This window comes from Chiloscyllium plagiosum, unplaced genomic scaffold (assembly GCF_037043375.1).
Source record: "Chiloscyllium plagiosum isolate Xiang-an unplaced genomic scaffold, Cpla_swu_hap1 HiC_scaffold_6, whole genome shotgun sequence".
NCBI lineage: Eukaryota > Metazoa > Chordata > Chondrichthyes > Orectolobiformes > Hemiscylliidae > Chiloscyllium > Chiloscyllium plagiosum.
This window is the reverse complement of record NW_028270144.1, coordinates 62980935-63007815: the sequence shown is the minus strand read 5'-3', so window position 1 is coordinate 63007815 and position 26881 is coordinate 62980935. Positions and strand designations below refer to the sequence as shown.

The 26881-nt window shown below is 40.7% G+C and overlaps 1 protein-coding gene across 5 annotated transcripts in view; it reads left to right on the top strand.

Annotated features, from left to right (window-relative positions):
* Positions 1 to 26538, top strand: part of LOC122550602 (coiled-coil domain-containing protein 81-like) — a 104845-nt gene extending 78307 nt beyond the window's left edge. For all 5 annotated transcript variants that reach the window (XM_043691572.2, XM_087988041.1, XM_087988038.1 and 2 more), the window contains 5 exons: positions 2984 to 3153; positions 6073 to 6151; positions 11844 to 12067; positions 16281 to 16406; positions 19002 to 26538. In XM_043691572.2, coding sequence (XP_043547507.2) covers positions 2984 to 3153; positions 6073 to 6151; positions 11844 to 12067; positions 16281 to 16406; positions 19002 to 19131 — 729 coding nt within the window. In that variant the 3' untranslated portion in view covers positions 19132 to 26538. The remainder of the gene's footprint in view (positions 1 to 2983; positions 3154 to 6072; positions 6152 to 11843; positions 12068 to 16280; positions 16407 to 19001) is intronic.
* The last annotated feature ends 343 nt before the right edge of the window (positions 26539 to 26881 follow it).

Genomic DNA, 26881 nt, shown 5'->3' with positions numbered 1-26881 from the left:
CATATCCAGACATTGTGTCTATTTTGAATTAAATAAAAGTTTGGGAATAATAGCTCCCTTGTGCATTTCCATAGCAGCAATTCAATGAATCAGAGCTGACCCAAGTTCTGTGCAACCACATGGGCAAGCTGCCTCTGGAGATGCAACAGATGCCACTGTAATTTTTAGAATGAGGCTTGAAGACATCTAAACTTTGATAGCCCTTGGGTTTTGGTTTAGGAATTTATTGGAAGAATATCATCTGCCATATACCTGAAAGTGGATTTACTTTCTGGAGGTGCTTTTGACCATTATTACACAGATTGACATATCTCAGAGAGATCTTGAAAATCTTGTGGAAATGTTCAAATTCTTTATGGAAGCATTGATAGCTACAAGTCTTATTAGTTCTTTAAGTTTATCTGAAATCAGGCTTTGAACTTCATCAACTTCATTTTCTCAAGTCACAGAAGCTGGTTGGGTCTCTTGATGCTGTTTAGAGGGTTTGCAGGCCACCTGCAATATTGGCAGCAATGCTAAAGTAGAATGAGTGGGTGTGAATGAAAGAGGGGAGAAGGGAGAATACCTGTTAGCAGTGGCCTACAGTTGAACATGACTTGTCCTGCTATATGGTAGTGGTCATGGGCTTAGAAGGTGCTGACAAAGGAACTTCAATGAATTTCTGCAACGTATGTTGTGGCTGGTATACGCTGCTGCTACAGTGGGCCAGTGATGGAGGGATGGAGAGTTTGCAGATGTGGTGTCAATCAAGCAGGCTGTGTCATCCTGGATGATACTAGGCTTCTTGATTGTTGATGAAGCCGCTCTCATCCAGGCAGGTGGGGACTATTACATCATATAATAACTTCTTTCTTGTTGATGGTGGATAGACTTAAGGAGCCAGGAGAAAAGTAACTCACTGCAGGATTTCTAATCTCTGATCTGCTCTTGTAGCCACTGTATATAGGTAGTCCAGTTCAGTTTCCAATCAATAGTAATCCTTGCTAATGGGATTTGATAGAGAGGGATTCAATGATGGTAATGACATTTAACATCAGGGAGTTATGGTTACATTCTGTCTTATTGGAAATTACTATTGCCTGGGACGTGTGTGCTGCGAATTTCACTTACCACTTGTCAGCCCAAGCCAGGAATCTGACCCAAGTCCTGTCCAGGTCTTGCTGCATTTGGGTATGGACTGCTTCAGAATTTGAGGAAGGATGAATGTTGCTGAACATTATGCAATCAGCAACAAATATCCTGCATCTGACCATACAACAAAGGGAGGGTCACTGATGAAGATGAAGATGGTTGGGGGCCTCCTCAGAAGGTCAAGTTGGACCATCCACTTGTCACGTTTGGCCAAAATTGTTACAAATCTTCTACCATAGCTTTTGTACTGACATGTTGGGTATTCGTGGAGTCTCCTTCTTCAGTGAATTGTTTAATGGTCCACCACTTTTCACCATTGGCTGTGGCAGGACTGTAGAGCTTAAATCTGATTTATCGGTTGTCAAATTGCTTTACCCTGTCTATAACTTGCTGCTTATGCTGTTTGACATGTAAACAGGCTTATGTTGTAGCTTCACCAGGTTGACACCCCATTCTTGCGTATGCCTGGCACAGAACCTAACATGCCTTTCTTATCACTCTATTGAATCAAAGGTGATCCTATTAAAGCAGGAGGTATGCGATATGGATTGTGTTTGAGTATAATTCTGAGACTGATAATGGCCCACAGCATCTCGTGGATGCCCAGCCTTGTGCAAAATCTATCCCATTTTAGTACAGTGGTAATCCCATGCAGCATAATGAAGGGTATCCTTAAAGTTAAGACAGGACCTTGTCTCCACATGATTGTGCATTGATCATTCCTAGCAATACTATCGTAGGCAGATGCATTGGTGAGGATGAGGTCAAGCATGTTTTTTCTTCTCTTGGTTCCTTCAGCACTTGCCACATACCCAGTCTAGTAGCTATGTCCCTGCTGCGTCTGTCCTGCCAGTGGGACAGGACATACCCTTGGATAGTAAAGGTGTTGTCTGGTACTTGGTCTGCCAAGTATGATTCCGAAGTATGAAGATATTAGCTGTTGTTCGATTAGTCTCCCAATTTTGTCGCTACCCCCCAGATGTCAATAAGGAGGAGTTTGTGAGATCAGCATGGCTGAGTTGTTGCTTTTTTGCTAGTACCTAAGTTGATGCCAAGTGATTAATCTGGTTTCATTCCATTTTAGGAAAGTTTTAGCGTTTCGATACAACTGACAAAGAGCAGTTAAGAGTTAATCACATTGTTGAAAATTTAGAGTGAGTGATATGTAGGCCAAATCAGGTAAGGGTAGTGGTTTTCTTTCCCTAAAAGGAAGCTGCACAAATATGCCTGTTCTTTATAGGATATTAGTGCACCAAACTATTTATGACAGCTGACAACAGTTGCATGATCATTATTAGATTTCTAAGTCGTAATTCCACACATTTTGCAAATTCCACCATATGTTATGGAATCCAAGTCCTCAAAGCATTGCCTGGGTCTCTGATTTACTAGTCTAGTGAGTATAAGACTATGGTATCACCACCCTCAAATATAAAATTGGTAAATTAATGTCGAAGTTGTTGGCCCATATTGATTTACTATAAATGCATTTTGCATTGTAAATTGAGCTTTTAAAACATATATCATTTAACTATTTGTCTATGATTTCAAGTTGAGACAGCAGGATATTTTGTGTACAGGCATTTTATTGCATTCAACATCAATTACTTTGAATATATGCAATTAAGCACATCTGGTGTTTAAACGTTTGCTTTCATTACATTTTGAACAGTTGCAGACATCTGCTTTAGCAATGTAACTTGTATTTATTTTTGAAAAAAATTGTTGAAAAGTGTGCTTTTACTTCTTAAAAATTACAATTTTGAAAAGTAATAAATTCAATACAACATTGAAAATTTGTTTATTTTATGTCTAATATATCTGAGAAATAATGTTTGGGGTTTGCTTTCAGAAAGGATACATATTTCAAAACAGACTCTTGACACCACCAGTCTTTCTGAAGCAACAGCAGTACGCACGGTGCCTAACTGAACAAATTCAAGAGAAAAAGCAAAGAGAGGAAAAAAAGAGACAGGATGAAGAGTTTATGGATCGCTTGGAACAAGTTCAATTGGCTGAAGAGTAGGTTGTTTCAATTTATTGTTGAGACGTAGCCTATATGTATCAAGTTTGCAATTTTACCATGAAGGCAAGTAGCCACATTATATGAATGTCATTCAGAAGGCCAGCATTTAATCTCCCATGAGAAGGTAATAGTGAACTCTGTATTAACCTCTTTCACACCTAGAAAATGGATGATATAATCCAGCATTGATCTTGCATAATTTCAAATAAATTAACAAGAATATTGGAAGGAACTAAAATGGTGAGAAGAGGCTGAAGTTGGAATAAATTATTCAAAAATGTTATAATTTTTGAAAGAGTTTATTTTCATATTGATGCTAATTATTGTGACCTCCATGGAAACCTATAAAGTTAAAAAAAAGATAGTTGAACTTCCAATTGATAGCTGAATGAATGGCACTACAAAATGTCAAATTTTAGGAGTTTTACTATAACAAAAGACTGAAAGCATATTGACTAAATTCTATTTTCATTTGTAGGTACTTACACTTTAAATTAATAAATGACAATTCTTTTCCGTCGTTAGCACCCATCACACTTTAGAATTACAGCCCTTTTAATAAACTGTCCAAGGCTGTTTCCAGTGGTTTCCCATATTTCCATTTGGTCAAGAAACATTTGAGACCACCTCCAGGCATTTTCTTCAATTTTCACAGCATTCTTCAAACCTACCATCAGCAGTAAAATTTACTAAATGATTCCACCAGCCATGCCAGATTGAATATTCTGGAAGCCTTAGATGGCCAGGGTTTACATTTCCTTTACTCAAGACGGTTTCCCTTACATACCTAGCAATGGCAGCTCACAAAACTAACCAGTTTATAGTTTAGCTGACCACACAAAAACTCCTGTCTGAAATATTTATTGAATTCAAGGAAAGCCTGAAATGTTACCCCAAAATGGCTTCCTTGGCCCTCTTCCCCCAGGTGTTATGAAAGTATTGAATAAATATTCTTGATCTGAATTCCCTTTCATCTGAGAAGTAAATGTACACTTTACAATACAATTGTTTAAACCCAATATCTCTGACATGATTCTGGGGCTTTGGGAGCTCAAAATCTACTCATTGTTAATCAGAGGCTGTTATTATCTCCCAGCATAAATACATTCTGAGTAAAACAAACTAAACCTTCCTTTGATCATGAACAATTAAATCACCAGGATTAGTGTAAGGCAGAATTCACAACGTGATTGTGAAGCTTGTTGGTAGCACATCCACAAGCATCCACTCCATCCACTACTGATGTTCAGTAGCAGCATTATGTACAATGTATAAGATGTACTGCAGAAATTCACCAAAGATCCTGAGACATGAGCATCCAAATGCATGACTACTTCTGTCTAGAAGAAGGGCAGCAGATGAATGGAAACATTACCAGCTGCTAATTCCCTTCCTGCTTGGAAACACCATCCTGTTTGGAAATATATTGCCGTTCTTTCACTATTGCTGGGTCAAAATCCTGGAATTCCCTCTTTAAGAGCATTATGGATTAACCTACAGCATATGAACTACAATGGTTCAAGAAGGCAGTTCACCACTACCTTCTCAAGCACAATGAATGGCAGGCAATAAAATGTTTGTCAGCCAGCACTGCCCGCATTCCACAAATGAATAAAACAAAATGACAGGTCACATGAACCCATTCATTTACCCTAAATGTAAAATTTTAGTCCCAAAATATAATAATAAACCTCATAATTGTAACATAATGATGATTGTATGCTACCTTAGATTCTTGGCTCCGTAGGTTCATTTCCATATTTTAAAAAACTATGGGATCTTTCATATTCCATCCAAAGTTCCTGTCATTTATTACCTCTATCTTTGCTGATCTCCACTTGGTCCTATTCCCATTGTAGTGATTTTAAAAAAAATTCTCATGCTCCTTTATAGTTCTCTATATTGTGTCAATCTATTTTATTTTTGTAACCTCCTTCAACCTTATGTTCTCGCCTGCATGACTTACATTTCTAACTTCATTCTGTGCATGCTGGTATATTCTCTTTACTGTACCATCACAGCAAATCTTTCGTCATTGCATTCATGCATTCTTGAATTTTCTTCCAAAAGTCTTTTTGTATCTCTCTAATCTTTCTTAGATTAGATTAGATTACATTACATTACATTACATTACAGTGTGGAAACAGGCCCAACAAGTCCACACCGACCCGCCGAAGCGCAACCCACCCATACCCCTACGTTTACCCCTTACCTAACACTACAGGCAATTTAGCATGGCCAATTCACCTGACCTGCACATCTTTGGACTGTGGGAGGAAGCCTGAGCACCCGGAGGAAACCCACGCAGACACGGGGAGAACATGCAAACTCCACACAGTCAGTCGCCTGAGGCGGGAATTGAACCCGGGTCTCTGGCGGTGTGAGGCAGCAGTGCTAACCACTGTGCCACCGTGCCGCCATTAAAAACTTCATCAAAACGGATTTCTTGATCATATGCTGGATTTTATTTGCCCTTCTGGGAGAACATGAAAAATATCACAAACTCTCCCCATTCCATGCCCCCAACTTTGCTGGGTCTATTAAGTTATTTCATTTTATGTCTGCTTGCTGTTTTAGCAGTGTTCACAACTGAGCTGTGGTTTTGTAAGGACTGAAGACAATCAGATTAGCTAGCAGCTCCTTCCAATTGTAACAATTTAGGCCACCCGCACTCTGTTTGGCTGTGGGATAGACTTCTTATCAATCTGTTGACTGGCCTTCAGTAAATCTCTGCCCAATCTCTTTAGTAAGCTTCTTAATTCTTGTTTCATGTTTGTTCTTATTTTTCAATCTTTTTATTGTCTATGGAATTCTCAGAGATTTCTGAACAATTTTGATCCATATTTTGTCAAATGTAAAATTACAAACTGGTCCAATGTATGATTCTTTTCTAAAGAATGTCTTTTGTTTTATAGTCTTGCTGTCCAGAGGCAGTACTATCAGAAGGAGAGGCATGAACAAATAGAGGCCTACAAGAAAGGACTGGATGTGCAGGTAAATAATTAAGAAATATGTGCATACATAAAAGGAGCACAATAATAATTAGTGTTTGTTTAGACATCTATGTAAGAATCATTGAAGGGGCAAAGACAATATACTACAGTGAAAAAAAAAACCAAAGCAAAATTTCCTGCCTTGTATCAATATTACTATTGCCATGCCTGCTTCTACCATGTTTGCTCTCCATGCTTTCCCCCAGGCAAGATAAGGGAGCAGACCCTAACCTTCGATTTCAACTTAGTTTTACCATGTGAGATAAATAAGGCATCAGCCACAGAAAGCTTTCTGCAAACCACCCTGGGTTGCATTTATGTTTCCAGTTTGTGTATTTACTGAAATTAGGTTTTGAGATCAAGTTGTTTATATGAGGCATTTATGGGCCTTTGGATACAATCTAGACTTTAAACATGATAATAGGTGGGATCTTATAGGAGACTTGGTGCTTTTTTTGCAAGACAGTAGCAAATTGCCAGCTTGAGGGTTTTATTGCTTCTTAAATTCCTTCTTAATGGCTCAACTCACTTCATAAATGTTCAGCATCCTACTCCACCAAACAAGCTAGAAATGGTGCAAGCCCAACCATGCAAATCAGAGCTCGATGCTTGATTTGAAGGACTTTTATCCTGCTTAGGACTAGAGAGCATCTCGGGGCATAATCCACAGGCACCAGATGCACGGACCTTTCATCCTTTGACACTGAAGTCTAGAATTTGCCATGTTCTTGCGATCACCATGCTTATTTCCAAGACATTTGCAAACTGTGTAGGAAGCACAGACACCAGGCAGCTAGCATTGAAAGACTGCTGCAAGGACACTTTGTGCTTATGGCCAGGGCCCCAGCTCATTGTTTGGACCAGGCTGCAGTGCATGGCTACTTGCTTATATTCTTAGCTCTCAATCGTGTAATGCATACCTGCATGTTTGGACCATGCCTGTCTTGTCTTGCCATGCTAATTAGTGAAGTCACAGAACCAGGCAACTCATTTGCTGGTCAACAGTCCTTATTTAAGGGCTGTATTGCAGTATACAGCATCAATCTCACACCTGAACCCCTGTGCCAGCGGTCTACACAATGAGCACACTGCATATGCATTCAGCAAGCACTGATATCTCAAAATGTCTTCAGCGAAGTAACCCATCAGTCTGGGGGTCCCCACACAGTAAGTCAAAGACGGACACTTATCCTCTTAGTTGAAGTGATTGATCACAGTCAGGGGCATGTCTGGGTAATCTCAGTCAGGTAGTCCATACGTTTGTAGACTAGGTTAAAAATCACACAACACCAGGTTATAGTCCAACAGGTTTTGTTGGACTATAACCTGGTGTTGTGTGATTTTTAACTTTGTACACCCCAGTCCAACACCGGCATCTCCAAATCATTTGTAGACTAGGGAGTGGATCATGATCAGTCCTTTTGCTCCACAGCAGTTAGTATGTTGGTATGGCTAACCCTTTCAGGACTGAAAATGTGTTGCTGGAAAAGCGCAGCAGGTCAGGCAGCATCCAGGGAACAGGAGAAGCGACGTTTCGGGCATAAGCCCTTCTTCAGGAATGAGGAAAGTTTGTCCAGCAGGCTAAGATAAAAGGTAGGGAGGAGGGACTTGGGGGAGGGGCGTCGGAAATGTGATAGGTGGAAAGAGGTCAAGGTGAGGGTGATAGGTCAGACTGGGGTGGGGGCGGAGAGGTCAGGAAGAAGATTGCAGGTTAGGAAGGCGGTGCTGAATTCGATGGATTTGACTGAGACAAGGTGGGGGGAGGAGAAATGAGGAAACTGGTGAAATCCGAGTTCATCCCTTGTGGTTGGAGGGTTCCTAGGCGGAAGATGAGGCGCTCTTCCTCCAACCGTCGTTTTGTTGTGGTCTGGCGATGGAGGAGTCCAAAGACCTGCATATCCTTGGTGGAGTGGGAGGGGGAGTTGAAGTGTTGAGCCACAGGGTGGTTGGGTTGGTTGGTCCGGGTGTCCCAGAGGTGTTCTCTGAAACGCTCCGCAAGTAGGCGGCCTGTCTCCCCAATATAGAGGAAGCCACATCGGGTGCAGAGGATGCAATAGATGATGTGTTTGGAGGTGCAGGTGAATCTGTGGCGGATATGGAAGTTTCCTTTGGGGCCTTGGAGGGAGGTGAGGGGGGAGGTGTGGGCACAAGTCTTGCACCTCCTGCGGTTGCAGGGGAAGGTACCAGGAGTGGAGGTTGGGTTGGTGGGGGGTGTGGATCTGACGAGGGAGTCACGGAGGGAGTGGTCTTTACGGAACGCTGATAGGGGAGGGGAGGGAAATATATTCCTGGTGGTGGGGTCTGTTTGGAGGTGGCGGAAATGACGGCGGATGATGCGCTGTACATGGAGATTGGTGGGGTGGTAGGTGAGGACCAGTGGGGTTCTGTCCTGGTGGCGGTTGGAGGGGCGGGGCTCAAGGGCGGAGGAGCGGGAAGTGGAAGAGATGCGGTGGAGGGCATCGTCGACCACGTCGGGGGGGAAATTGCGGTCCTTGAAGAAGGAGGCCATCTGGGTTGTACGTTTTTGGAACTGGTCCTCCTGGGAGCAGATGCGGCGGAGACGAAGGAATTGGGAGAATGGGATGGCGTTTTTACAGGGGGCAGGGTGGGAGGAGGTGTAGTCCAGGTAGCTGTGGGAGTCGGTCGGTTTGTAGTGGATGTCCGTGTTGATTTCAGGAGATCTGTACACCACCAGTACTCCACTTGTCTGGTCACTTCTTGTTCAGTTTAGAACGTTCAAGGGATGAGCGGGTCAGTCCAGCGGGTCCATCCAGAAAAACTAAGGGTAAAGTGAGATGGAAGGAGAACAAGAGGGTTGTGGGAAGGAGAGGTGGTAAGTTAGTCTGTGGGACTAAGGGCTGCAGGCTGAGAAAAGAGGGGATGACAATGGTGAAAGGAGCAACATTATCTACAAGGGATAGAAGGTAAAATATAGATTGAAAGGGTGTCATGTGGGAGTGGGGTTTGTTCATGGTCAAGAGTACCCTAGCATCAAGGAGGAGGGGTACAGTGTATGATCACACCTCATATAGTCATCACTGGGAGGCAAAGATGGGCAGGTACAGGCTGTGGAATCTGATTGGGTGATGACTTGGGAAGGTGCATGGCAATGGGGTTCACGGGAAGGGCTACAGAATGAAGACCTGGATGTTTGGAAGCTCATGGACATATAGAGATAGAGGCTGGAAACCACTGTTCGAGGAGCACTCACTGTCAGCTTCCATTATACTGGAAATTGAAAGTGCACAATGAGGAAGAAATCAGCTGCAAACACAGATGGATTGGACAGGATACGTTGCTCAACCGTTGAGGGAAAGGGCTGCAAGATCCATTAATTTTAAAGGAAACAAAACATTATTCACCAACCCATGCACCGTATAGAACATAGATCTGCTGTATCCCTTATCCTTTGGCATCCTAAAGCATTGGCTCCCTATATGCTGCACAGCTCCCTGCCCCAGACATTGCTGGTCACCTTATTTACACCAACATTTTTGGACATGGGGCAAGGAAAGAGGGTTGATGGTGTCAGCAGGACTCATTGCCTGTATATGCCTTGTTAATCTTGCTCCCAAATAGCTGCAGCAGGCTCTCAATACAGCCATTGATTCATGGTACAATCTGTGTACTTGAGTAGACATGAAGTTAGGCATCATGCTGGCACAGGTACATTTGGGGCTACAAAACAAACTACAAAATGGAAGGTCAAAGAAGTACTATTTTTAATAAGTGCCAGACAATGTATGGTGCTTTGTCCTCTGTGTCACCAAAGTGCTCTTCATAAACTCTTTCTCTCTGTCTCTGTCTCTGTCTCTATCTCTCTCACTACCTCTTCATGTACTTCTTGGATACATACTGGGGTGTAGTGAGCCTGCTCAGCAGTGGAACCCCTTGACACTGAAGATTTGATTGGGCTGACTAATAGGTGTTTATTTACTGGTGACACAGAGAATCTTCTTGCCAGAGGCAAATCAACCATTCTCAGGGAGAACTTCCAAAGTTGAAGAAGTCAGGCAATGTGGAGGAAGAGGTGACATTTGGAGTGTCTTGAGTGGAGACCTCAGAGGGGACAATGTTCATTCCATCCATTAGCTGGGTGACTCCTTCCCTGTGTCCTTGCGAGGATGAGCACCTAGAGTGCTCAACAGATTCCCCATTCCCCTGTCATCATGCCTTCAGTTCTAAGGACAAACACCTGGGGGAATGACTGTAGGTATGTGCGTGTCCTAAGCAGACTCTGAGACTCTTCTTAGTAGCCACCATCGTGTCCATGGAGGCAGCCTAACAGTCACATATCTCACTGCACTGTTGCAGCTTCAGGGCAACGAGGGCCATAGCATCACACATATCTGTCTGCTGCTCCTGTTCCTTCTTGTACATGTTGATAAAACTCTTGATTACTGACAGTACAAGGCCCTCCCCTTTAGGAGGCAGAGCAAGTGGCTGGCCCTCAGCAATCCCCCACGTCCCAACAGCTTGGGCATTTTTTCCTCGACCAGCTCTGAAGCTGTCACATTGAGGTACTCAACAGATTGGAGTTCCACGCTTTCTACGGCTAAAGTTCCCAATGAGGTGTCAGTATCTGAGGTGGTAGGATGTGCAAGAGGCAGCCTTGCTGATTCTTTCTCTCAGCCCTTGGTACTTTTGCTCAGAGGTTGTGGAGATGGCCTTGTGGTATGCCAGCCATTTTGCAGTGGTCGATAATGAGGATGCTGGCACTACATGAAAGACAAAAGAGAGAGACCAAGTTGTGGCTGATGATTGGGGGTAGTATGGAATTAATGAGACTGACAGTGGATTGCTGTGGGAGTTGCATTGGAATGAAGAGTGCTATATACTCAGTTGTCTGTACAGGGATGATTTGGCATTCCTGCAAAAGTGGTCTCTCTCTTCACCTTTGAGAGCCAGGATCCTCTCTTCATAGGGGGTGAGAAGCCAAACGTTGATCCTCCTCCACCCCGGGCTCTCTTTGCTTTGTTCTGGCTGTTTTCTCCTGAAATGAGACAAAGGGAAGAACTGAATGAGATTAATTGAACGGGTATCACAGTTGTTTGCGGTGGAGCAAGTGTGCAAAAGGTGGTGAGGTGTCCCAAGTGAGTGAGTAGGCTATGCATAGGGTTTGCAGGGTGGGTGAAATGACTTCCAAATGTTAGCAATCACCTGTAAACCAAGAAATGAGGCTTTCAGAACAGGTCCTGGGAGCACAAGCCTTTCACCATTGGCAAGCCTACAGTTCTGTAGTTGAATTGTTTAAAGGATCTCAGTCTGTCAATGTCATTGATCAACGACTCTGGCAAAGCTTTTGTCTTGTTTGCCCTGCTTCTTCTTCACACAGCTTGGGAAACTCAAGCGCTGATTGAAAAAGCAGAATACTGGGTAATAGCCACAAATAAATTGTTTGTTTGCATTTTTAATGACTGTGCCTACAGAAAAATTGTGGTTTCTCACTCTGTTTTAAAGGTACTTGACAAATGTTGATGAGATCATGCCAGATTTCCAACTGACCAGTATTTTCCAGCCTTTAACCCATCACCTTCTCCCTCTTTAATAGTTAGAATGATGCCTGGTGTGGTTATTATTAATTACTTTTGATTTACAATGTGCTAACTTGCTGATTATTGACTATTTGTCTGCAGCTAATATGACAAAAGACACTTATTCATATATGTAATAACTATCCCTTCCACATCTAGAGAAAAGAGAAACCACGTCAATTACCAGCATCAGTACCTGATTCCTCTGAACCAATCTTTGGTAACTCTGAGCCAGCTGGAAAGATAGAAGAACAAAAGCAAATTGCTTATAACCTTTACAAAGAGCAGATGCAGGCTGCTGCTGACCGTAAGAGGAATGCCATTCTGAATCAACTGTACGAACAGAAAACTGAATTAGATATGTTGGAAAGAAACAGAAAAGGGTAAGTTAAATTCTAATCTTGTTTTGCATGGCTTATCTTTAACAGATGTTATACATGTTTACTTCTGCATGAACAATGGCAAATCAACAAAGCTACTGAGCTTAACTCTTCTGACCAGTGTTTTGCATTTTTCTTTACCAAATTTTCCAATGAATTCAAAGATGTTCCTTAAATTGAACATCCACTACCTCAAGCTTAGGAAAGGGAGAGATCACTGAGGTCACCAATCTGTGTCTTAGTGGGTAACTATATATTTTACTTAAGGAATAAGTCCGCAAACCCGTTACTGCTTGACAATATGAGATATTCATGTTTTGCAGCACATATAGGAAAGGAAAAAATGAGAAAGGGGTTGGAATTCCTTCTGTTTTATTTATCATGAATGAAAATTAAAATCAGAATTGTTTAATAGATGGTTGAGCTAATGTTGCAGGGTTTACACTTTCACCTAAAATTGAAATTATCCTCAATAGTAAATATTTGTTCGGAGCAAATAAGAGCAGTCAGGCAGTAAACATCTCCAAGAAGGATGGCGTACACAAGAGAGGAGTTGAAAACTAAATCTGCGTCAAGCTGATGGACTGACATGACTGACCTTTCAATTCATTGTTAATTTCATGTAAACACAAATTGTACTAGTTCACGTAAAAGGTCTGAATATAGCAGTTGTCTTGTGTGTTCACCTGATGTTAAACAAGATGGTTTAACAATTCCTATCCAACCTCATCCTACCACACTTGCTCAGTCTACTTTCTGGTAGATTGAAGAGGTACTTGTGTAAATTACAAGTTTGTCCAATAAAAAAAACATAAAATATTCAGCAGATTATGGCAACATTAGCAGAGAGAAAAGAGTTAACATTTAAGTCTGTGACCTTACATCAGAATTGGAAAAAGTTGGTAATAAGTCTGGAGCACAAGGTAGTTGGACAAGAGTAATAAGGAAGGTCTATGTATGGGTGAAGTCAGGCAAGACTGAATAACAGAAGAGTTAGTCTTCAGAGTCAAAGGGAATGGTGATGGGACAAGAAAATAAACAAAGAAAATAAACAAGAATCCCTCCAGCCCGGCACCGCCTTCCTGACCTGCAGTCTTCTTCTTGACCTCTCCGCCTCCACCCTACTCCGACCTATCACCCTCACCTTGACCTCTTTCCACCTATCACATTTCCAATGCCCCTCCTCCAAGTCCCTCCTCCCTACCTTTTATCTTCTCCTGCTGAACACTCTCTGCTCATTCCTGAAGAAGGGCATGTGCCCGAAACGTCGAATCTTCTGTTCCCTAGATGCTGCCTGACCTGCTGTGCTGTTCCAGCAATAAAGTTTCAGCTTTGATCTCCAGCGTCTGCAGACCTCACTTTCTCCCCTAACTCTAGAAGGACATAAAGTGCTTAATTTAAAGATGAGGTGCTGTTCCTCAAGCTTACTTTGAGCTTCACTGGAACAGTACAGTACCAAGGACAGAAATGCCAGCATGAGAGTAAGACAGAGAATTGAATTGACAGACCAATGGAAGCTAGAAGTGAAGCTTGCAGATTGAATGGACACGTTCTTCAAAGGCATCGCCCAATCTGTGTTTGGGCTCCCTGATGTAGAGGAGACTACACTTTCAGCAATGAGTACAGTATGCTAGTTTAAAAGAAATATGTGTAAATCACTGCTTTTACTTTAAGGAATGTGTGAGGTCTTGGATGGTCTGTAGAGAGGGTATGAAAGGATAGGTGTAACATCTCCTGTGTTTCCATGAAAAGTGTCATTTGTTTGCAGAACCAACCATTGGCAGCTTGTGGTTCAGGTAGAGTGTTGATACCAATCCTCTTTCTCTGTACTATGTTTAAGGACTAATTTGTTAGTAGTGTTTGAGGACAAATCACTAGAGAGTTTTAATGAAAGGAAACAGTTGTCTTAATAACAAGATGTAATTTATAACGTGATAGCATTGGCTATTTAAGCAGAATCATCAATTTCACAGGAGCCAGAACATGGTCATCAGTATGGTAACCAGGGATCTCAAAAGTGATTAAAGGCTCACAGCCAACTGTGAAATTTGAGATATTCACAGACCCAAGCGGTGTAAGCCTCACCATTTTCTCCACCAGGTCATGAGAATACATTAGACCAGACCTTTCCATGTTTGGCATGGGGTCTTATATCATTGTTATTTTTCACACTGGCCTGAGATGTACAAGTTATGGATCATCACAACAGTTGAAGTTGTCAGGATTTTTATAAAATATTCACAATCCTTGGAATCTCAGACAAGGTCCTGTAAGACAATAGACCATAGTTTGTTAACAAGTGCTTCATCCTACTCTAGTCAGTTCTGGATTTGAACATATTACAAGATTGCCTTAGTACCTATAACCAAATAGGGAAGTTGAGTGTGGGGTCCTGGCAGTCAAGCCACTTTGATTTTTAAAAAAATGCTAACTTTTATATTGTTGCTAAATTCCTTGTGTTGGGGCAGCCCTGGTCAGAGATGGCACAATATGTTTGCCTGTTGGCATAAATATGGCTGCAATACCAGAATTAGATTGCCTGATCCAGCATTAAAGTGAGGCCATTAGTTAGCACAGTGGTAGCTTTGAGAAGGAGTTACTTCAAGGTTGACCAAATTTTGAACAAAGAATCTTAGAAATTAATATACAGGGAGTTCTGTAAAAACCACAGCTGCAGATGAGTGTGGGAGACAGTTCGATAAGAGATGTGTGAGAACAGGAATCCTGAAGTTTGTAGCAAGCATTAAAATGAAAAATAAGACCCACAATAATGGAGACAAATGATAAGTTTGAGATATGTCTTGTAAAACTCTAGGAGATCAGACAAGTTCATTGAGCTGTGAAAGTGATTGAGTTTTAGTCTTATCAATGAAAAAGCTGATGTCTTATTAGGTAAAAAGATTTAGCCAGAGTAGGGACAGTAAATTTCATTTCAGAAGATGGTCTGTGACTATAATGAGTTATAATGTAGCTGGAAGATAGAGGGGCGGTATTTAACTGAGCCTCCAAGGTCAGGTAGGACCAAAACTACTCACAATTCATTAAGTAAACAATGCTAACAGTAGGTGTAAACATAAAACTTTACATATTACATATAACTAACTTTATAGTATGAATCTTATAGCAATTAGAAAAAACTAATTTCCTTTTGTGTCTCCTATGATTAGAACAGTGGGAAATATGAGATCAGTAGCAGAATTTGATTGGGAATGCAATTAGTAAAATGAATAAGAGAATTGGAGCAGCCCTTACAGATAAACAAGTCTGGGAAATGTCTGAGAATGAGTATAACCATTAACTTTTAAATGTGAATTAACGGGTAAACATCGTGAGATCACGGGGACCCCAGGTCTATCCTCGACGGTGTCCATCATTGATCAGGTGTTTTACAGGATTGGATGTATGGATTAAGGGGAAAGGAACAATGACAATGTTAAAAGTTATTATTGTAACATGAAGTGTGTAAAAATGCTATATCCCACTGGGGAAATCAGAGCATCATTGACCTCTCTTCCGATTTGAGCTGTATATTAAGAGAGTGACTGTGCCCTATGTAAAGGCCGGATTCGGAGTGGTCTCTGGCCTCTCCCACACGTGTGGTAAAGAGCTTGAACAAAGATCATTTGTATTTCTGAACGTAGAACTCAAGGCTGCTCTTTGACATCTCTTCCCAGCAACCTGTCTACCTCACTTAAGTGTAAACTATCTCCATCAGAGTTGCTGATAGGTAAAATAAAATGTAGCCTCGCTTCTGATCCAGTCAAAGAAGTTGTCCTCATAGGTAAGTCAGGGGACAATAAAAGTAAGTGGAAGAAAGGCAGTCTTAGTGGGGGCAGCAGCTAACCACTTGAATAGATGTCACCATACATGATGCTTGACACATTTGGACTAAAGATGGCAGGCATGAATATGTGATCTTAATAGGAAAAATATGGCCATTTAAAGGAAATATTTGGGTAGAGATGTATGAGGTATTAATAACTGAAAGGGTTAATGCTGAGCTGTGTATTGAATTCCATCCAATATGATGAGGTCACACTTGAGTGACAGAATAGATCTACGTCCCAAAGGTGATAGGAACTTTTATGTTCTATGTTGCTCATTTTGCCGTAGGTTTCATTTGGAGTGAGGTTTGGTAAATGTGAAATTTATATAGGAGGTTAGGTATCTATCTGCAGCTATGTTACTTGGTAATGGTGTTTTCTATTTTCCACAGCTTAATAAATGAACATAAAAAACGCTATGAAGATCTGCAGAGAATGCGTAAAGCATTAGAAAAAGCATGGACTGATAATGTAACAATGAAGCGACTGAAAAACTATGAAGAAAATCGATACTCAAAGTAAGATTATGAACTATCACAGCTAATACTTTAAAGCAACGTGATTGTATCTGTCATGCAAATAGAGTACTTTAAGCCATTCTATGCAATATATTGGTAAGATAAGTGCGTCAAACCATTTCGAAGAGAACTGTGACATAACAACAATGATTCCTGATTTCTGCAGTTATCAACATATGTGATCATCAGGAGTTACTGTCTGTTTCAGACTTTACGAATGATGATTGCTGATGGCTTCACTAGTACTCTTATCTCAAAATCTGGGCCATTACCAGAAAATGTTCACCTGATCACTGGAACTCTCACTATCCGAGTTGTTGGTGATTGGCTAAAGCTAATATCAAGTTAGAATACAAAGGACCATATTATTAGCTCATAAAGGAACCACACTTAAAAATAAAAATGCAATGGACAAAGAAAAACAGGCATGTGAGGGAAAAGGGAAAATTTTGAAACAGACAAATATTGGGGAATAGTGTGTGGAGGAATAAAATAAAGAGTTCTTATTGGTATTCTCATAGAAACTGTTCTTAGAGAATTAATGGTGCGTTGGGGAGAGTGTGACGTGGGTGGATAGACAGAAGCAGAGCTTATGAGTATCACCAAATGTATACCACCAGGTTTAGATGAAAAGGTTTGGGGTTCCTGGTTTAAATACCTGCCAGATTAGACTTATTGAATACTGTGGGGAAGTGGAACATTTCTTCTAATCATATAAAAAGCTCATAATCATCAAGAAAGAAATGATAGACAAAGCTTCTGTCGACTATATAAAAATGACTTTAATAGCAATCCTGATTCTAATCTGAGATTTGTGAAACTGAGCTATTTATCACCCTGCTAAATTCTTCATTAATAATGTAAATTGGAAATTGAATGTTATTTAGATCATAGCTGATGTTATTACTGGACAAGTCAGATTGAAGACTGAAATGTGCTTGACAGATTGTGATATGTATTCTGGTTTAAACAATGTGGTCTTTCACTGAGACACAAGCATAAAATGCTGCAGCTTTGATTTTAACAATAAAATGAAGTTTATTATGCAAAAACAATGAAGATAAAATAGAATAAACCAAATCATTTAAACATAACAGGCACTTAAAGATTTCACAACACAGTAAAATACCATCCTATCAATCCCAACACCATTGCATTACTTAAAACAATGGAACTTAGTGAAGCTTTCTCAGTTTCACATAACCCTTTCAGGGTTTTAACCAAACATTTATGGTCTGATACTTTTAAACTAAACTCCTAACACTGAGATAACCTATTTCTTACCTGCTCTAAACAATCTGCCTTTCTCAGGAATCCAGCAGCTAAAATTTCTGCAAGCTGCTAAACTGAAACCCAAAATTTTTATCCTAATTAAGCGGAAAAGAAAGTCAGTCTCAAAACTTCTAAGTTGAAAGCCTAATGCGTTTACTTTGTTCATATTATGAAAAACTCTTCCAGTGAAAACAAAACTCCATTATACATCAGGAACTCTGAATCTCTCTCATAATAGGAGAAAGTGAGGACTGCAGATGCTGGAGACCAGAATTGAAAAATGTGGTGCTGGAAAAACACAGCAGGCCAGGCAGCATCCGAGGAGGAGAATCGACGTTTCGGGCATAAGCCCTTCTTCAGGAATGACTGAAGAAGGACTTATGCCCGAAACGTCGGTTCTCCTGCTCCTCGGATGCTGCCTGGTCTGCTGTGTTTTTCCAGCACCACATCTCTCTCATACTGTTTGTAAAGTAAATCTTTATGGCTACAGAAAATCTATAAGTTAATAATTTAACCCCTTCAAACACATAGACTAAAACTCACATGATAATATTTAAAATCCAAACTTTAAAATAAATGATATTACAGCATGTATAAATCACACACCTAACATTATAGAGAAGAAGATATTAAAATATTTCTACGAAAGGTTCAAAAAACATCTTTCAATTGCTGACAAATATGCATTTTTTGTATTTCACTGGCTCATTTGGATCAAGTGTCGTTCAACAGAAGGTTTGCCTTTAGCTATGACAATGCTGGGTGGTTGATCTATAAGTATTGCTCCTAATTTGTTCTAAATGATTATACTGGATAGACTCCACAGCCTTGCAATCAACCCTATGCATCATTCCATCCCAGTGAACAGTGTTAAATAGCTGCCACGCTCCATCTTGTTTATTAAAAAAAATGGTGTCTTATTCCTGTCCCATATTTGAAGATATACCATGATAAGCACCATGGTACATCCCAGTAGTAGGATCTGGGCAAGAAAGATGGGGAACAGTGCAGTAAGCAATTATACACCATGTTCTAGTTCCACTTAGTATAAACTGCGTATGAAGGCTGAAAGTTTCCTTTAAATTTCTACTTAAAATAGATATTTTCCTAATATTCAGTCAGTTCAGAAGGATTAAAAATGAGTTGTCACACTCTTGGATATCAAAGCATTCATAAAATTAGCAGGACAACCTTAGTAAAAAAATTATAATTCAATTTTTAAAAAGTGGTTATGTTAAAGAAGAGATACTTGAGATACTACAATTTTTAGTAAGTGTTAATTAACAGAAAGCCAATGCTAATTATCTTTAATTTACTTTACAGGGCTAGAGGACTTTTCCTACTTGATCAGTGTAATAAATATCGACGTTGCTTTCAGTGTCAACGACGTTTATCAAACATTGGCCAGTCAAATATTTGGAACAGTACATTCATTACAACTGGAACAAATTAGTGAATTAACTTACTCCTAATACAATGGACAGTCAAATCCTATCAAAATCATGGGAATTCCCACTTTTTACAGTATCTGAATTAATAATGTAAACTGGTTCAGCATATTTCCTTTAGATTTTCATGGAACTACTTTTGCAAGGGAGTATATGTTGAACTGTTAATCACTTTTTGTTTTATCAATAGATTTTCCATCATTTTAGAATAAATCCATTTTGCAACATTGGCACTTCAATCATTTCTACTCTTGAACGCATTGAGGCAAACTAAATTTTTTTTTGCTTTGGGATCTTCAGATTTCATGTAACGATTTGGATTTCTTCAACCCTTTATAAAGCTGCTCCAGTCTTCTGGAAGCATCCAATTTTTGTTGAAAAGATTTGGAACTGCCACTGAAATCTGAATGGATTAGCTCATCTTCAAATGAATTTTCATGTTAGTCCTGAGAAGTGCAATCTCTATCTGTAAATAGTATACTCTCGAAATGTAGTGCTCTTGGACACAAATTTGGCTAAGTCAAACTCAGACTTTGGGCAGAAATCTTGGGATGACTTGGTTTAGTAAATGGTGGGCACATTCATTCCATACTTAATTCTTGTACACTGAAAATCTTGACCAGTGCTTGATATTCCCCAACTCAACCAACTTCTAGCCAAGCCCTTTTTTGATGCAGTTGCCGATAAAACCTTCTGTTGATTAGCTGAAATATATAACTTAATAAAAGGTTAAAAAATGAATAAAATATAGGATAACAATCTATAAGCACTATGGATGACATAAGCAAAAGTGCAAAACAAAATGTACATGCTACACATCTGCATTTTAGATTAGATTCCCTACAGTGTGGAAACAGGCCCTTCGGCCCACAAGTCCACACCGACTCTCTGAAGATTCACCCACCCCTACATTTACCCCTAATACACCTAACACTATGGGCAATTTAGCATGGCCAATTCACCTGACCTACACATCTTTTGGATTATGGGAGGAAACTCACACAGACATGGGGAGAATGTGCAAACTCCACGCAGACAGTCACCCGAGGCAGGAATTAAACCCGGGTCCCTGGTACTGTGAGGCAGCAGTGCTGAACACTGAACCACAGTGTATGTGGAATTCAAGGAGAGTGGAACATGAAGTTGGGATGAATTGAATAATGTTGGGACATGTCAGCCCGCTACTGGACATTAATGCTATATAATGCCAATTGGAGGAGTAGGGCTGCTACAATGCAGTGGCAAGCTATTTCTTCTCATTTACCAGATCAAATTTATATACATCTGATAACAATGCTAATTTTGGAATTTACAAAGTGACACGGTATTCCTTGGCCATTCAATGAAAGCAGAACCAGGTGAGCCCTCACGTTTACAAGTTGAAGTCAGTCTCTTCAAAGTTACCTTACGGTTTAATGCAAACATTCAGAAAAAGAATGGGGCAGACAGCCTTTACTTTTGTAAGGTGGGTAGCTTCTGAGGAACTTTGGAGCTGTGATCTGTAAATTTGCCCTGAGAAGGTGAAGACCAGCAATGTGAGGAGTAGTGATTGCGACTGCCATCTCTCAGCAGGGCTACCACTGGCACTGGCAGACTGGTGCAGGTGGATTGACCCACTGGACAATTCCTGCAAGCATAGTGCATATTAAAGGCAGATAGCAAGAACTGTCAACCCAATCTTCCTGGCTCTCCTTCCAAATTACAAAGGGAAAGTAGATCCAGAACCAGAGGCACACTCTAGCAACAATGGCATCAAGACAGCCAGCCTTTGGTACAGCAAACCATAGAAAAATGCCAAATATACTGGCTGCACAGTCACATTCCATGATGGATCCAACCTGTTTTCTAGATTGGGCTGAAGTAACTCCAGGTGCTGAAGTGTCAATGCTAAAGGAGACTACCACTGTTGAGGGAAGCTTTCATCAACCTGTGTATGATTCTGCAGAAACAGCTGGTGTCTCATTGGATGGACATACAAAGTCCATGAATCTGATCATTACCATTGCATTGATCTTCTTCTGGAATTCTTCTTCCACAAGACCCATGTGCTGGATATCCCAGGCTGCAGCTTATTGGTGAACTGAGGAGGTGAACAATATATTGTTCAAGAGCACTAGAGATTTTAGTCTCTTCTACTTCTCCAGCCAGAGAGGTCTATTGGCTTCAGCAATCATTGCAGCGGAAGGTATAATCGATTACACCCATGTGACCATGGATGCTCTCTTGGACTAACCAGCAGTTCATTAGCTGGAAGGGGTTCCACTCACTCAACATCAAATTGGTTTGTGAACACAAAAAGTGCATCCTATAGATGTTTGCTCATTCCCTCATAATGCGTAATCTATTCACAATTTCAAATGCTGCAGCCTTAGGAATGGATCCTTGGTACAAGATGTACCCATGTAAGTATGGCTAATGATGCAGGTGAGGAAGCTAAGGGTTTGATCTGAGCAATGATCGAGCAGGCCTTTTTATTATTACAATTCTGTTGCTTGGACTGTCAATAGCTCTGCAATATGCACAAGCGAGGCTTTCCTTTACTATGAGGTATTATGCACTGTACAAACTCGCAGAGCATAAGGGGTGGCATGCATAAGGATTATTTGAATAACTGGCATTGCTCATCTGACAAGGAGGGTGGGAGGTTACAGAATAGGCACACAGGATGATAATTCCCTGTAACAGAGATGTGCAAGAGAGTCCTGTGGTTCACATTAACTTTCAACATGATACTTCTGATATACCTGTTCAATAAGAACTCCATGTTGGCTTTGTTTACATTAAGCATTAACATTATACTTATACTTGACAGTTATTATTCACCATCTCCTAGCTCCCAGCCTCTCCATTGGCACTTTATGCACCATCTGAGGTGATGGGCAAACTCCATCTCTCCAAATCTCTTCAAATAAGGCAGGTGGGAGTGCAAGGCAAACATTTGAATGGAGAAAAAACCATTTGCTACATCGACAACCCACATCTCAAAACATAAATGCTATTTAATGAAGCAGCACAACTTTGATAAATGTGTAGCCTTTTAATATCAGCGCCTTGCCTGCTGCATCCAGGTATTGTTTCAAGACATTTACATGAGCTTCTATGGAATATGATCCCTGTACTTGCTGCTGAAGTCAAGGTAGGCTGCTGGCCTTCCTGCCCTGTGACTTGGGATAACTGTTAATGTTGTCCTCTAGAGAGCTCCAGCATGATAAAGAGATTTTGCATACCTAGAGGCTCCCTCTTGGCCACTGAGGCTACTTGAGATTCTTTTGGCACTGACGGTGGGGTAGGGGATGCTCTATCACCACTCTCAGAGAAGTCCCCATTTGCAGCTGGAAGCTGATCCACCTATCTGCATTCCAGAAATGAAGGAGGACCTGGAGGGAGTGTGTTAAGTGTATGGTCAAGGCAAAGGTATGCAGGTCTGCCTACGTCTCTGGCATTCACTGTTAACTAGCCCTCCATGAGCACCACCACTCATTGAGTGGAGGACATTCTGAGACATGGCAATACTCATGGCCTGGTTAGACATATCCATCATCCACACTTCAATTTGCATTGCCTCCAGCACACCACCAGATATTCTCAGTGCAATTCCAACAGATTTCAGGTGGCTAACACTTGAGATCTATCATCAGCATGGGCTTCGTGTCTCACAATTCTTTGGCTTTGGCTGTCATAGCCTCTATTAGATGTTCAGGTGCATCAGGTTTGCACCCTGTAGCTTGTGACCCTGAATGTAAGTTATGAATTGGATATAAGAATCTGCAAAAGTTATAGGTTGGTTAAGTGAGTTGACAGAGGTGTGACAAATGGAGAACAATATCGGAAAATGTGAAATGATCCATATGGTAGGAAGAATAAAAAAGTATATATCTAAAAGTGATAGTTTGCAGACCTCAGGTGCAGAGCAACCTTTTGCCCTCGTGCATGAAGCATAAATGTGAGTACTCAGGTACAGCAAGTACACAGGGGAGTTAATATATGGATTGCAAGAGAATTGAATACAAAAGTACAGAGGTTATGCTTACGTTATTCAGGGCACTAGTGAAACCACATCTGGAATATTGTGCATAGTATTTGTAATTTTATTTAAGGAAGGAATACATTTTGAAGCAATGCAGAAAATGTTTACCAGACTAATAGCTGGAATGCAAGGGTTATCTTACAAGGAAAGGTTGTACAAGCTAGGCTGGGGTTTAGTGGATTAGGTGATTACATGTTTGAAACATACACGATCCTGAGGGGTCTTCATAAGGTATAATTATAATTAGCTTTATTGTTGCATGTACTCAAATGAGTACAGTGAAAAGTGTACAAGTCACCGCTTACAGTGCCGCCTTAGGTACAAAGATCCCAACATACAGCTTTTTCAGTTACAGTTCTTGGAAAAATAGATAAAGAAGTCCAGCGCTGCAGATTTTAAGAATGAATTATAAAATGGAGAAAAAAAGTTCAGAACAATGGTCTTCTGATCCAGTCCATGCTGGCACCGAGCCTCCAGTTCTCACTGGGCCTTGACTCCAGACCACGCAGGGTTTCACCTCAGGATTCACATGCCCAGGACATCGCTGTGGTATCAACTCAAGGCTGGAAGGTCCATGCTGAGGCCATGCCAGGCTGAGAGACTGCCACATACTGCCTGAAGGCCAACATGCTGAGCTGCTGCCACACCAGCTGAGAGGAAACCACGCCGGGACAAGAGGCTTTCAAGCTGACTGCTATGCCGGGCCAAGAGACTGCCATGCTAGGACGGGAGGCTACCACACCGGGCCTGAGCTGAGGTGGGAATTCCAATGGTGAGAGTTCCGAGGCTGCGAGGTCTGAGGTCAGGAAGCAAAAAGAGGACAAAAGACGAAAATGCATAGAAAGAAAAGTAATGGATGGAACGGACAAACTCCAGTTGAAGAGTCTTACTGTGCAGATCTCAAATGTAGCGATGTTTTCTCTTATGAATCAAGATCTGTTTACTGTCACTGTTTAAAAAAATCAAGGGTCATCTATTTAGAACAGAGATTAGGCAAAATTGTTTCGTGCAGAGGGATGAGAGTCCTTGGAACTCTCTTCCTGTAAGGGTGGCGGAAGCAAAGCATTTGAGTATTTTTAAATAGAAGTGAACAGATTGTTGGTAAACAAGTGAGTGAAAGGTTTTCAGGGCTAGGCAGGAATATGGATTTGAGATTACTATGAGGTCAGTCATTAACTTATTGAGCAACAGAACAGGCCTGAGGGTCTCGATGACCCATTCTTACTCCCTGTTCATATGTTCACATGCAAATGTTGGTTCATTAATGTGAGTGTTTCTGTTCTGATGGAGGGCGCCAAGGGAATGGGATATATGAGGATTCTCATCCTCCTATTCAGAGGTAGTCAGTGCTGTCCCAATCTCTACTGCTGCCTGTTACTATGGAGCATGGAACCACCTTCAGAAAACCCAGTTAGTTAGTTATCTGCATATTCCCTCCTCCTGTCCATGACTGTTGCAAATATCTCTTCATTCACTGGTAAACATGATTTCAGAGTCGCATTCTTCTGACTTGTGACACATGGTTCAGTCTCCATTACTGTCTAGCAATACTGTGCTCCTAATTATCAGGCCTCCCTTCTGCAGACATCAGCTCAAAAATATGAGCTAGAATGTCTTGTGGCAGAAGAAACACTGCATGTCTCAACTATATCTCTGCTATATATCATTCTCATGGGATGTGGAAGACTCTACCAATGAAAGAGCAGAAGTAGTTGACCTGCTTGTGCATTACGTCCAAAACTGGAACCTGTCTTTTCATCAACTGATTCTGAGATTGATGCCTGCTAGTCCAGTCCATCACATGATTAGGTGGACCCTAGCGTTTCCATCTTGCTACTTGGCCAGCCACTTCATTCTAATTTAGCAATGGCTTTGGGTCTACCACTGAAACCTGATAATTGAATTCTGCCTTATATGTTCAAAGTTAAATCACATTTGACACGTTTTTCCTATCTTTTTTTGTGAGCCATATTCTCACATATGATCAAGATAAGCAAGGTAAAAATGTCCTCTGCACAGAGATTGATAAGGCCATACAGTTAATGTAGTCTACGTGGATTTAAGCACAGCTTTTGAGAAGGTTCCACATGACAGACGGATTAAAAAACTCCCATGGGGTTCAGGGGAATATAACAAGTTGGATACAAAATTGGTGAATGGCAGGAAATAAAATGTAACTACTGATGGATGTTTTTGCAAATGGAAGTTCAAAAGGGTTTTCAAACCTCCGTTCTAGGCCCTCTGACTTTTTGGCATGTTTTGGCACAATCAAGAGTCTGAAGACTGCATAAAAATCAATCGGGTAGTTCATAGTGTGGAGGATAGCTGTAGATTGTGCAAAAATATTGATGGGTTGTTAGGTAGACAAATGGAATTCAATCTGGAGAAGTATGAAGTGATGCATATGAGGAGACTGAACAGTGATTTGATTGAAATGTACAAATTGTCAGGTGCCTGGATTGTCTAGGTGGAAAGGGCGTATTTAACTGGCTCAGAGGTCAGTGTCTAAGGACATAGATCTGAAGTGATTGGTAGAAAGAGCACAGGCAAGTTGAGTAAAAATATTTTCACCGAAAGGATGGTAGGGGTCTGGAACTCACAGTCTTAAAGGGAAGTACAGGGAGAAACCTTCAACACATTTAAACAGTGTCTAGATATGCACTTAAGTTCCATAACCTGCAGGGTATTGGACCAGATGTTGCAAAGTTGGATTAGGCTGGACGGTTCATCTTTTGGCTGGCAGAGATGTGATGTGGCCTCTTTCTGTGCCTTAACATGTCTATGATTTTATAGTAAGAGTCACCTATGGGAGTTAGGAAATATTGAGAAAAGTGCTATAACAATTTTTTCTCTGCCTATACAATTTAAAAGCTCTCTGAAAACATGAACTTAAAACAATTGTTATTGGAATGAATGGTTAATCAAGTTAACCCCAGTGCAATTCAGAAAATGGGTCATTCTCATCTGTGAACTGGAGTGCAGGTACAAAAATGAGATAGGCATGTTCCCTAGCTTGCCAAAGGAAGCAGGATTAAGTTATTCCATAACTGAGTGAAAATTAGTTTAATGAAACATCAGAGTAAATGGTAGACCCCAGCAAAGTTCAGATCTCACTTTCTAAGCAGTATTTGGCATTGCTTTTCTTTGTGTATTTCAGTTATGACTGAGGAAAGCAAGAAACTTTACTGCAACTAAAAAATGGTTATACACATAAAACAGAGGTTGATGAGAAGCTTCATAGATAATATTTTATAATTCATACTGATTTGTATCATATAGTGTACCAGTGTGCAGTTCTGTTTGTATGCTGTGCTGATTTAGTTAGTGCTTACTTCCCACCTGTCCTAACATATCCTGGCTTGATGTAAAGTTTGTTTTGTTTTAATAACATTCCTCATTAACTATTTTTCGATGTTTTACCAAATTAAAATGCTGTAGAACCATTAGTTGTTGTTGCTTGTTGTTGATTAGAATTTTACATTTTCTCTGGTCACCACTTGAAAACATCTGCCAGAGAAGATGAGGAAAGGCCTGAACCAACGTCATGGTAAAGACTTATTAATATTCCAAAAGCAATGCTTTAGGTTCCCTAAACAGTTGAAGATACTTAGTCAAGGAATAATGTAAAGTTCTAATCAACAACAAGCAACTACAACTAACAGTTCAACAGCATTTTAATTTGGTAAAACATCTAAAAACAGTTAATGAGGAATGTTACTAAAACAAAA